At 42.9% G+C, this 13,629-nt stretch overlaps 1 protein-coding gene across 1 annotated transcript in view; it reads right to left on the bottom strand.

Annotated features, from left to right (window-relative positions):
- OLAH (oleoyl-ACP hydrolase) overlaps positions 1–1,857 on the bottom strand; it is a 28,840-nt gene extending 26,983 nt beyond the window's left edge. The window contains exon 1 of the mRNA XM_025001367.2: positions 1,827–1,857. Coding sequence (XP_024857135.1) covers positions 1,827–1,857 — 31 coding nt within the window. The remainder of the gene's footprint in view (positions 1–1,826) is intronic.
- Between the last annotated feature and the right edge of the window lie 11,772 nt (positions 1,858–13,629).

Raw genomic sequence — 13,629 nt, 5'->3', positions numbered from 1 at the left:
TCCATGTAAAAGGGCAACTTCCAGAAGCAGAGTATTAGAGCAGCTGGGGTTGGAAAGACCCAGACTGCATACAGTGACATACCTGATGGTCTCAGCTTTGTTTCTCCTCTCCATTTTTTGAGGAAATGGTGCAAAACTGCTGCTCTCGGGAACTTTCTGGCCAGTGCCAAATTCAATACCTCTTTGGATATAAAACCTCTGACCGGCCTTGAGTACACTTTAAAATCTGTTGATTGTATTGATTATTCCAAGCCCTATTTTAAAAAAGAGAAGAAATGGGTTAGAAGCAACATGACAGATGTTATGTTGGAGTCACCTGCCTCAGCTCACATTCAATCATCAGTAAGTGCTTCCATTAGCTGAACCCCCGGCTAATATAGAGAAAGACAAAGATGCAACATTTCTAAAACTCTAGCTAGTAAGCACCCTGCAGCCAAATCAAGCCAAGAACACTCAATACTTAGTAGAAAATTGGAGTCTGAGGGGAGGTTTGCTTTTAAAATATTGGTGTCTTCGTTTTCTAGATATTTATAAAGTTTTAAAACTTAACAAAGAATTAGGAAGTCTTAGAAAAACTTTACTGCTAATACCAAACTTCTGGGACTTCCCTGCTGGCTCAGTGGATAAGAAACCATTGCCAATGTGGGGGACATGGGTTCAACCCCTGGTCTGGGAAGATTCTATCTGCCATGGAGCATCTAAGCCCATGCCCCACAACTACTGAGCCTGTGTGCCTAAATCCTGTGCTCTCCAACAAGAGAAGCCACTGCAGCAAGAAGCCCATGCACGGCAATAAAGAGTAGCCCCCATTCGCTGCAACTAAAAAAATCACACACACAGCAGTGAAGACCAGCACAACCAAAGATAAGCAAATAAATAAAAAATAAAACACCAAACTTCCAACTCTGCAAGCTGCAAATATTCAGAAAAGAAAGGGAGAATAATTACCGCTCCCCAAGTGGACTTTATCCTTTTACTTCCTAGAAGCTCCTTGAATCATGTCAAGGCCCTGGATCACTCAGCTGTGAGCCTCAGGAGTGTTCCCCAGAGACCAGGCTGATCTCTCAGTGTGCTGACTTCTTATAGTGCAGTGCACGGAAGCTGGTGGAACTGAAAAACCTGTTTAGAGAAAGAAAGTTCCCAGAGGCAGGGAATCACTTAGTAACTCAGGCTGTTTTCTTAGTAAGAATGGCCTGGAGAAATCACAAATTCTCAAAAACACCACCTGCTTGATTCATTAGGATTTCACTGACTCCTCAAGAAAAGACATAAAATGCCAGAAGAGACAGCTTTGCCTACCAAGAAAAATTGGCAATCAGAGGTTGGATGCATATTTTTAGTTTTTATGATTGAAGGCTCTTACTGAGGGCTATAGACCTTCAGTAAAATGAGGCTAAATTCCATCAGCTGTTTCTAATAGAAATAAATAAAACCTATTCTTCTTTCTGATATCATCTTATTTTTGACTTGGCACATCTTGTGATCAGTTATAGGCAGGAGGAGTGTTTACTTTTACTTAATAGGTTTTCTCTGGTGGTCCAGTGGTTGAGACTCTGCCTACCAATACAGGGCACATGGGTTCAGTCTCTGGTCCTGGAAGATCCCACATGCCACAGAGCAGCTAAACCTGTATGCCCCAAGTGCTGAAGCCTGCACACGCTAGAGTCTGTGCTCCACAACAAGAGAAACCACCGCAACTAGAGAGTAGCCCACGCACAGCAACAAAGACCCACTGTAATCAAAAATAAATAAAAATTAAAAACTTAATAGACATTTTTTTGACATGTCGATTGAGTAAATGTCAATTTACTCGGTTGACGTCTTACTTCGATAGATATCACTGACGTCCTGGGTCATTTCTCAACATTTGGAGTTACCTCAGACAAAAGTAATAGTGGCTCTGTCCTCAAGATAAAAACAATAGAAGCATCTATTTGATTGAAATCCTGGAGGAGAGAAGAGAGGGATGAGGTAGAGACAATATTCAAGAGACAGTGGCTTAGATTTTCCCAGAACTGATACATAATACCAATCCAAAAAGTAAAGATGCCCAGCACATTCTGGGCAGAATAGACTATAAAGAAAGAAATGTATGTAATGATGAAACTGGAAAACAAAGACAAAGGGCAAATATTAAAATCCCAGAGGATGAGGGGATGGACTATAATCTGGAAGGAACAGCAGAGTGGAAAGCTAGAAGAGAGCCTAATCTCAAGTGTTAAAAGAAAAATTGCTCAATTGGGATTTTCAGAACAACTCTCAAGCAGGGGAAATCAAAAGAATCAGGCTTGAGAGAGATCAAAATGTGGAGCAGAAGGATGTAAAACTCACCTCCCCCCAAGTCTACACAATGTTGGAAAGACGGTCTCTGCAATGGGAAAACTGAACAACTACATGTAAAGAAATGAAACTAGATCATTCTTTAACTCCATACACAAAAATATGCTCAAAATGGATTCAAGGCCTAAATGTGAGACTGAACACTATAAAAATCCTGGAGGAAAACATAGGCAAAACACTCTGACATAAAGCATAGCAACATCTTTTTTGACCTGTCTTCCAGAATAATGGAAATAAAAGCAAAAATAAACAAAGAGGATCTACTTAAAACCTTTTGCACAGCAACTCAAACAATTAATAGAATAGAAAAACAACCCACAGATTGGAAGAAAGTATTTGAAAATGATGCAACCAGTAAGGGATTAGTCTCCAAAATCTGCCAACAGCTCCAAGCCAGGCTTCAGCAATATGTGAACTGTGAACTTCCAGATTTTCAAGCTGGTTTTAGAAAAGGCAGAGGAACCAGAGATCAAATTGCCAACATCCATTAGATTATCGAAAAAGCAAGAGAGTTCCAGAAAAAGATTAATTTCTGCTTTATTGACTATGCCAAAGCCTTTGACTGTGTGGATCACAATAAACTGTGGAAAATTCTGAAAGAGATGGGCATACCAGACCACCTGACCTGCCTCTTGAGAAAGCAACAGTTAGAACTGGACATGGAACAACAGACTGGTTCCAAATAGGAAAAGGAGTACATCAAGGCTGTATATTGCCACCCTGCTTATTTAACTTATATGCAGAGTACATCATGAGAAACACTGGGCTGGAGGAAGCACAAGCTGGAATCGGATTGCCGGGGGAAATATCAATAACCTCAGCTATGCAGATGACAACACCCTTATGGCAGAAAGTGAAAAAGAACCAAAGAGCCTCTTGATGGAGGTGAAGAGGAGAGTGAAAAAGTTGGCTTAAAGCTCAACATTCAGAAAACGAAGATCATGGTATCCGGTCCCATCACGTCATGGTAAATAGATGGGGAAACAGTGGAAACAGTGGTTGACTTTATTTTTCTGGGCTCCAAAATCACCGCAGATGGTGACTGCAGCCATGAAATTAAAAGACGCTTACTCCTTGGAAGGAAAGTTATGACCAACTTAGACAGCATATTCAAAAGCAGAGACATTACTTTGCAAACAAAGGTCCGTCTAGTCAAGGCTTTGGTTTTTCCAGTAGTCATGTATGGATGTGGGAGTTGGACTATAAAGAAAGCTGAGCACAGAAGAATTGCTGCTTTTGAACTGTGGTGTTGGAGAAGACTCTTGAGAGTCCCTTGGAGTGCAAGGAGATCCAACCAGTCCATTCTGAAGGAGATCAGCCTTCAGATGAGTTGACTCATCGGAAAAGACTCTGATGCTGGGAGGGATTGGGGGCAGGAGGAGAAGGGGACGACAGAGGATAAGATGGCTGGATGGCATCACTGACTCTATGGACATGAGTCTGAGTGAACTCTGGGAGTTGGTGATGGTCAGGGAGGCCTGGCGTGCTGTGATTCATGGGGTCGCAAAGAGTCGGACACGACTGAGCGACTGAACTGAACTGAACTTCCCTCTCTTCCTAAATGCTTCTTTGGCTCCTGTAAAAATGTCTTCACCTCTTCCTCCACTAGCAGTTCCACATAAGGATTAGTGGGAGAGACAACCTTCTTTGAGTTAGAAAACGTTTAACAAGGAGGGCTGTTCATGGGCTTTGTTAAAGAGCCAGCAGGCTCCCACCTCCAGTAGCTTTCTTCAAGCATCCACCTTACCAGTCCCTGTCTGTCTCTTTCTCCTTAACTATCTCCACACCTCTCCCTTCCCCCCACCTTCTCTTCTTTTCTTCCTCATTCTCTACGTCTTTCTTTCTATGCATATGTATTGATAAAGAAAGGAGACTGTCATGCCTCTATATACCTAGATTTTTACTCATGAAAGGATTTGGCCTTTTCCATCACCCATTATCTTGATTAAGCATGTCTAGAAATCTGAATTTATGGACCTTAAAAATTAAGGAACCACCGAGTTCTAGCAGTTATTCTTGCTAAATCCAAAATCCAAAGTCATGAAAATTGCTCAATGAATCAGTACGTTCCTTCCTTGATAGATCAGAATGAAGAAATCTGTTTTTCACACAAGATAGAGAGGCAGAGCGGGATTTAGTTTCTGCTTCTCTGAATTTAAGAATATACTGACCTATATACCTTCTGAGAACTACTTCAAAAATCCCTTCTTCTGCCAGAAATGTCAATAGTGAGAAGCCTAATGCATCTGGCATTTTGAACAGCAAGTCATAAATTTCTCTGTTAGAATTGTTTCACTTGCAGAGTATATTTGTGTTCTTGTAGCACATCATGCTAAGATTTCCGCAAACTACCTGTTAATGTCTGGGCAATAAGGCAACACAGGAAAGACGCTGCTGCTGCTGCTGCTGCTAAGTTGCTTCAGTCGTGTCCGATTCTTCGCGACCCCATGGACTGCAGCCTACCAGGCTTCTCCGTCCATAGGATTTTCCAGGCAAGAGTATCGGAGTGGGATGCCATTGCCTTCTCTGAAAGATGCTGAGCAGTATCTATATGGCCCTCACGGCAGTTTTCATTCAACTGTTTTCATCCTTGTTTTATAGATTATGTGCAATAACAAAAGGAACTTTGTAAACCACTAAAAATCATCCTGTGAAAGATATAACGAGGTAACCACACTTAAAATACCTTTTCTTCAATTATAAAGGTCTAGGTAGCTATTGTTTAGAATGAATAGAAAGGTATGGTGAGGGCTTTGAAGCCAAGGTTCCTGGTTCATGTTCTTACTCTACCCTTTAACCAGCTCTGTGACATGGAGCCAGTTACTGCATCTCTCTGTGCCATACAGGGTTATGATGAGAATTTGTGAGTCTCAAATTTTATCTGTTGTCCTTTTGATTAGAAAGAAATACCATATATTATGAACCTTGTAACATATCTTGTATTTGAGCTCAAAAACATAGGTGACTTAACTTTTCCTACTCAAAATAATTTCCTAAATGTTGTTTATTTTTTATATTATTTCTTTACTTGTGGCTGTGCTGGGCTTTGTTGCCGCGTGCGGGTGTTCTCTAGTTGCAGAGAGCAGGGATGACTATCTTATTGTGGTGCATGGCTTCTCACTGTGGTTACCTTCTCGTGTTGCAGCTCACAGGCTTTAGAACGCATGAGGTCAATAGTTGTGGCACACAGCCTTAGTTGTCCCACAGCATGTGAGATCTTCCCAGACCAGGGATTGAACCCATGTCCTCTACATTGGCAGATGGATTCTTAACCAGTGGACCATCGGGGAAGTCCCTAAATATTGTTTAATAAACATGAATCAGTTTCAAATGAAAAAAAGAAAAATAAATTTATTGCAAGTTTCCATTTTAGATTCCACTCGCATTCCATTTTCCAATGGATCCAGTTTATTCTGGTAATAAATTATTCCTACCTTTGTATCATAGGGCTCTATTTAAGTTGTAACAACTTTTGTTAGTTATTAGTCATTAGTAGTAGTCTTAGTAGTTTGTTTAGTATTTATATTATTCATTCATTTGTCCACTAGTGGCTTAGTTGGTAAAGAATCTGCCTGAAGTACGGGTGACCTGGGCTTGATCCCTGAGTCAGAAGGTCCCCTGGAGAAGGAAATGGCAACCCACTCCAGTACTCTTGCGTGGAGAATTCTATGGACAGAGGTGCCTGGTGGGCTACAGCCCATGGGATTGCAAAAAGTTGGACATGAGTATGCAATTAACTTTCACTTTTACCCATCCTTACTAGAACTTCAATGCGAAGACACACAAAGATGGATGAACACTGGCAGTTCTGCCTCCTTGAGCTCATGTCTTGTAGAGCAGCAAGAGGAGTGAAAAAGCAGACCTTTTGCAACAGTGTGTGACAAGTGCTGAAATAAAAGACGTCTGTTACTTAGGTGTCAGGGAAAGAACACCTACCCCAGACTGAGGGGAGTGGGAACTATGAGAAGAGGCTTCCTCTGAAATGTGACCCAGTTGAGCAAAGAGAGAAGAGTGGAAGCCAGCTAGGAAAAAAGCATCAGTCTAGCTTGTGGGGAGAGCAGCAGGCAGCCAATGAGATGCCTTAACAGTCTGAAAAAAAGGTCAATTAGGTGTGGAAATTGGAAGCTTTCAGAGAAGATGCCCAGGGAATAAGCAGTAACAAGGTTATGAAGGTCCACGGAGAACTCTGAGTAGCATTTATACTTCATCTTAAGAATGATAGGGAATTTCCGAGTGTTTGTGGTTTAGAAAGTTCACTCTGGCTATGGTAAGGATGATGGGCTGGAAGGGGCAAGAGTGGAGGCTGGGAAATCAGTATGGAAGTTGTTGTGATGAGGCAGAAAGAGTAGGTGCCTAGGGTGGCAACATGGACACAGAACTTCTAGGGAGCTCAGAGAAATGTCTTGTTTGGGAGGAATCCATAGGACCTGGGGGCCAAGGAAGATCATAGAATCTAAATTGACTTTCAGAACTCTCCTACATTGTTGGTGCAGCCACAATGGAGAACAGAATGGAGGCTCCTCAAAACACTAAAACACTAAAAATCGAGCTACCATATGATCCAGCAACCCCACTCCTAGGCATATATCTGGACAAAACTGTAATTCAAAAAGATACATGCACCCCAATACCCAAGACATGGAAACAATCTATACATCCATTGACAGATGAAGGGATAAATATGTGGTCCATATATGCAGTGGAATACTACTCAGTCATTAAAAGAATGAGATAAGGCCATTTGCAGCAACACGGATACAACTAGAGATTCCCATGCTAAGTGAGGTAATCAGAAAGAAAAAGACAAATATCGTGTGATGTCACTTACATATGCAACCTAAAATATGGTGCAAATGAACCTGTCTATAAAACAGAAATAGACTTACAGACATAGAGAACAGATGTGTGGCTGCCAAGGCGGGGAGGAAAAGGGACAGGGATGGAGTGCAAGTTTGAGGCTGGTAGATGCAAACTATTACATTTAGATAAATGACAAGATCCTATTGTATAGAACAGGGAACTATATCTAGTTTCCTGGGGTAAACCATAGTGGGAAAGAATTTTTTAAATGTATGTATGTGTATAACTGAGTCACTTTGCTGTACATTGAAGATTGACATATTATTGTAAATCAATTATATTCCAATTTAAAAAATACATTTTTGAGCTTAAAATATAAATTAAAATAAACTGATCCTCAACTGTGGGACCTGGACAAATGAATGTTTCTGAGAGGAAAGCAGGAACACATTTTTGAGGTAACATTCAAATGATGTATTAATAAGTCCCTGAAGAGCCACTCATACCAAAGCAAAAGAAGGCGGGCTTGTTTTTGATTCCCTTTCAATTAAGATAATCACAAGGAAACAAGTCCGTAAATAAACCATAGGAAGACTCTTTGGGTCACTCAATGATCCTTCCTGTCTGTCTTTAGGATTTTTCTTGTGCCCCCGATAAAACTGCGGGGTGATCCACGCCTCTGATGAGTCTCAGAGCTCCTCTGAGAGCTTGTGAGCCCAACTCCTAGAGCTACAAAGAAGGAAGGAACCATGCCTCAACACTGGGTTCAGCAAAGCCTGCGGGCAGGGCTGAGGTTGTGAGGGTGTGCACAGACCCTGGGATGGAAGAAGGGCACTTGGTCCAGGTGGCAGGGTTGCCAACATAGCCTAAAAGGCACGTTTACAAGTGCTCTAGGAAGATGAGGCTGGAGACAGAAAGAGAATGACCCTCCTCCATACTCATGGTGGTCCTCAGCTACGCAAGTATTATCATCCGTAGCTGAGTGCTTGCTGGAGTCACGTTTAGCCCAGAAAGTTGTCTGCCAGCTGTAGACCCATCGCTGCTGTACAACCTGATTGCATGTCCTCCTGTAGAGAAATGAACCCTGTTGGATTTACTTACATCATCTTTGTCCACCTAAATCTCTTATCAGCGGCATTTCTCAGTATGGTAGTTCTGTTGGCACCATCCTTTCTTTATTCATTTAACAAATATTAACTGAGTACTTATCACATATCAGTGCTTTGGGTACAAACACAAGCTGTTATTGTTGCTCCCCAAGGAGCCACCTAACCCAATTTGAAGTTTATTTGGCAAGACATGTGCAGGTACAGGGAGTACCTATTACAGGTTTGGGCATTCTGTACCTATGACTAGATCTATTCTGATCAGATTTTAGTCCTTCAAGATTCAGCTCATGTCCCAAACTCTCTAAAAAAGCTTCTCCTAATTTCTGCAGCCCACAGGATTCTTTTTTTTTTTTTTTTTCCTACCCATGCTTTGGCATCAAATGATGTGCTGCTGGGCCCTGTTACTCGGTTCATCATGAGTTTATCTCCTTGACTGGATGGTGGGTCCCTGGTGGGAAGGTTGTATTAGTCAGGGTTCTTCGAAGAAATAGGACCAACAGGAAATATAAAGAATATCCTATGCGGGGTTGACTCAGGTGTCTATGGACCCTGACAAGTCCCAAGCTCTACAGTCCACAAGCTGGAAACCCAGGAAAGTGAATGGTATAACTTTCAGTCTGAAAACCAGCAGGTTCAGGGTCTAAGAAGAGCTGAAATTTCACTTCAAGTCAGGACAGAAAAAGACCATTGTCCTGACTCACGTGGTTAGGCAGAGGAGTTTCCCTGTCATGCCAGGGAGAGTCAGCCTTTTGGTTCTATTCTATTCTATCCCATTCTATAAGAGTAGGGCATGGAGGTCGCAGTTAAGAGTTCCAAGCATCTGCTCTAATTGGCCTGATGGGGGCATGTCTGGGAATCTGGGCCCCAGATGGTGATCTCTCTGGAGGACCCTGATTAAAATTGGAGTGTGGCTGACTGGGCCCAAGCAGTGGTTTTCAGCATTTTTGACTTGACACAGGTCAGGAAGAAGTACATTTCATACTGTAACTCATCCATGTGTGCTCTTTCATTTTTAAAACTTTATTTTTATTGGAGGATAGTTGCTTTACAATGTTGTGTTGGTTTCTGCTGTACAACAAAGTGAATCAGCTATATGTATACATATATTCCCTCCCTCTTTCACCCTCCCTCTCACCATCCCCCCATCCCAATCCCTCTAGGTTGCCACACAACACTGGGCTGAGCTCCCTGTGCTGTCATCAGCTTACTAGCTATCTATTTATGCATGGCAGTGTCCATATGTCAATCCCAGTCTATCAATTCATCCCACCCTCCCCTTCCCCCACCATGGCCACGTGTCCATTCTCTATGTCTGTGTCTCTGTTCCTGCCCTGGAAATAGGTTCATCTGTACCATTTTTCTAGATTCCACCTTTACGTGTTAATATTAATATATGGTATTTGTTTTTCTCTTTATTTTTTGATTGGAGGATAGTTGATTTACAGTATGCTGGTTTCTGCCAAACAACAATGCAAATGAGTCATAATTATATATATATATATATACAACCCCTCCCTTTTGAGCCTCCTTCCCCTCCCCAGTACCACCCCTCCAGCTCATCACAAGACACCAGGCTGGGCTCCCTGTTTTATATAGCAGATTCCCACTGCTGTTGTTTAGCCATTAAGTTGTGTCTGACTCTTTGCCACCCTAGGACTGTAGCCCACCAGACTCCTCTGTCCATGGATTTTCCAGGCAAGTATATTGAAGTGGGTTGCCATTTTCTTCTCCAGAGGATCTTCCTGACCCAGGGACCAAAGCCAAGTCTCCTTGCATCATCTGCATTGCAGGTGGATTCTTTACCACTGAGCCACATGCGATATTGGTCCTGAGAAACAAGTCAGTTGGCCTAGTGTTCAACCAACATAATGCCACAAAAAAGCCTGAAAACCTTAAATTCATACTCTACTACTAAGTATTTTATTTTATTTTATTTTAAGCTTTTGAACTTTTTATTCCCCACCTCAGTCACATTTTTTTAAATTTTATTTTATTTTTAAACTTTACAAAATTGTATTAGTTTTGCCCAACATCGAAATGAATCCGTCACAGGTATACCCGTGCTCCCCATCCTGAACCCTCCTCCCTCCTCCCTCCCCATACCCTCCCTCTGGGCCATCCCAGTGCACCAGCCCCAAGCATCCAGCATCGTGCATTGAACCTGGACTGGCGACTCGTCTCATACATGATATTACACATGTTTCAATGCCATTCTCCCAAATTTCCCCACCCTCTCCCTCTCCCAGAGTCCACAAGACTGATCTATACATCAGTGTCTCTTTTGCTGTCTCGTACACAGGGTTACTAAGTATTTTAAATGACCCAAGTTTGTTCCCTTTTATGGCTGAGTAATATTCCAATCAGCAGCTTCTTGACAGGCATCACCAAGTACAATTTAATGGCAGAAACCAAACAGTTCTGTGGTTCCCAAGAGAGAAAGATCCCCTGACAGTGCTCATTCCTACCGGAGATGCTGGACCACAGCCGCACCGTCTGGCCCTCTTGCAGCTTCAGGCTGAAACTGGCAATTGTGTGTTAGAACAGCTATTCCCCACTGTCCATCATGGAACAGGACTGGGCTTGTCTTGCCAGGGAGGCAGTTTCCACCACGGACCAAGGCGTGTGGGCCGAGTCCCACTACAGAACAGGTACCCTACTACGAGTAATTGTGAACGCGGCTCTCTAGCACCGTGATGGTAAGCTGGCACCAGCACTTATGAAGAGCGGCCAAGGAGAAAGTGGCTTTTGCATTTGTTAGGAAAGGAAGATTGGCACCATCTTGAGCTTACCATAAGGCATATGCACAAAGTGCCAGTCATGTGGACTCTGAACCAAAACTGCATGTCATAGTCCCTAGGGCCATGTTTGTGAAGTGAGTCTTGCTGCAGAGGTCCTGTAGCAGTTAGAACCTTCAAGCTAATTACTAAGAGGATTCCAGACAAAAACTGCCTGAGCAACTTCTTTGGATTGAATTTTTTTTAAAAGTCTGGCCTCACTCCAAACTTTTTGAAGTCATGTGGGATCTTAGTTCTCCAACCAGGGATTGAACCCACGACCCCTACATTGCAAGGTAGAGCCTTAACACCTGGACCACCAGGGAAGTCCCCCTTGGATTGAACCTTAACCTGAAACAAAATATCAGAAATGGCAGGCCATGGGTGGTTCAAGACTATGGATGTTACTGGCTTTATCTATACTGTGTCAATGTCTGTTTCCTGATGCTGCTGTAATAAATCACCATAAACTGGTGTGTAGAACAACATGAGTTTATTCTCTTACAGGACTAGAAACCAGAAGTCTAAAAGGGGTCTTATTTGGCAAAACCAAGTGGTTTGCAGAGCTGTGTTTCTTTTGGAGACTCTAGGAGGAGAGAATCAATTTTTGGCCTTTTCTAGCTTCTAGGGGCTTTATGTGGTTTTGGGGGGCTTTTGGCTTCTGCCTTACCTCTCTCAGACCTCTGCTTCTTTCATCGCATCTCCTCTGACTCTGACTTGCCTGCTGCCCTCTTTAAGGACCTGGGTGATTTCATGGGGTCTGCTGAGGTTTTCCAGGTTAATGTCCCTATATCAAGTTCTCTTTTTAATCACATCTGCAGGGTTTCTTTAGCCAGGTAAGGTGCCATACCCACAGGTTCCAGGGTTAAGGATGTGGCTGTCTTTGGGGTCAATTATTCTACCATGGTAAATTTTTTAAAAAGCATTATCAGGTTCAGAAGACCTCCTATGCTCAGCACCTAGTGGTCTGTCAAATCTGGAAAATGATAGACTGTGATCCTGACCAGAGAGGTACAGAAACATGACTTGACACAAGTGGTAAATAAGATGACACCAGGCAGCATGTGAGAGGCATACAAGAGGCTTGCTAGTCTGTTTATCCTTTCCATCATGTATCTGTTCTGAAAAGGCACAACTTTGAGGAAAACTAATGGAGCTTCATGAGGAAACATAGTTCTGCGAAAGGGGACCTGGAGTTGAATGAATTGATAAATATGAGCTTGAGAGAGAGTCAGTTCCTGGGTTGGTTGATAAGAAGTCTGGGGTCCCCAAGGAGGAGATAAGGACACATTTTTTTTCTACATTGCTTTGTCATAGTTAATATAACATTGTATCCTGCTTGAGGACATGTTTCTCCTTCTTGAGAACCTTCTGACTAATTCTGTCATCGTAAAATGTATATTATGGGAGTGGGTCTGATAAGACCTTTAAACCTTGAGACATTCTTTTCATTACTGTAATAACCAACTGAAAAAGTATATAGCTCCCTTGCTAAGACTAGCAAGGGGGCCACTCTCCGCCCCTCTTCTGATGTCTACATCAGAAGCTTTCTCTGTCCCTTTTTATACTTTAAGAAAACTGCTACATATAAGCTCTTGAGTGATCAAGCCTGGTCCCTGGTCCCAAGCTAAATCTTATTCTTCAGAGATCCAACGTATCCAACATCGTTCACCCATAAGCTATCAAGCTCATGACGTGAAATCTATTTAATGGTCAGAACTTATCAATGGGGACAAATAAAAAGTCTTGTGCATGCATGCATGCTGTTGCTTTATTTGTGTCTGACTCCTTCCCAACCCCATGGACTGTAGCCCACCAGGCTCCTCTGTCCAGGGGATCCCAGGCAAGAATACTGGAGTGGGTTGCCATGCCCCACTTCAGGGTATCTTCCCAACCCCAGAATTGAACACAGGTGTCCTGCATTTCAGGTGGATTCTTTACCATATGAGCCACTAGGGAAGCCCAGTGACAAAACTTTACAATAAAAGGCTATCTTTCATCTATTTAAATTCAAAGTCCTCAGGACTCACTGATCTGGGGGCACTTCTTAAGTCTCCCAGGATAATAGCCTTCCTTGTACTTGGGCTATTTCTGCAGTGATTAAAGGAAGCACTGGAACATATTTTCTGTGGTGGTGATTCAAGGGTGACCCAGAAGCTGACCCAGGACAAGGTTTCAAGTCCAAGGAAGTGACTCAAAGAGGACCAGCAGGGCAGTGGGAGAAGGGGTGAGGAAGGGAGATAACCAATTGCCTATGTCATCCAGTGAGATACTGTGGCATGTGACTGGAGATTAACCTCAGGAGATTAACGTTCCTCTAGAGGAAGCAGGTGGCTGGCACCTGTCTGCCTCAGGGACCATCATTTCTTGGCAATTCAGTGAAAAGCAAAGGAATCTAGAGGCAAGAGAAAGCTCCCAGGCCACAAAATGCAGATCTGGCAGTTCAAAGTGATGGTCTAGTGAAGTGGTAAAGGCTGGGGGGCTGGGGGTGGGCCTAACCTCTACACAACCACTTGAGTGGTTTCCTGGGGGGCGGCTTTCTCTTCCCCTGCACAGCTGTTAACATTACCACAGTTAAAACAGGAAGAACCAGACTGAGGCGGGCA

Source organism: Bos taurus, chromosome 13, assembly GCF_002263795.3.
Source record: "Bos taurus isolate L1 Dominette 01449 registration number 42190680 breed Hereford chromosome 13, ARS-UCD2.0, whole genome shotgun sequence".
Taxonomy (NCBI): domain Eukaryota; kingdom Metazoa; phylum Chordata; class Mammalia; order Artiodactyla; family Bovidae; genus Bos; species Bos taurus.
Note: the sequence above shows the minus strand (reverse complement) of the source record. Positions and strands in the feature narration are given on the sequence as shown.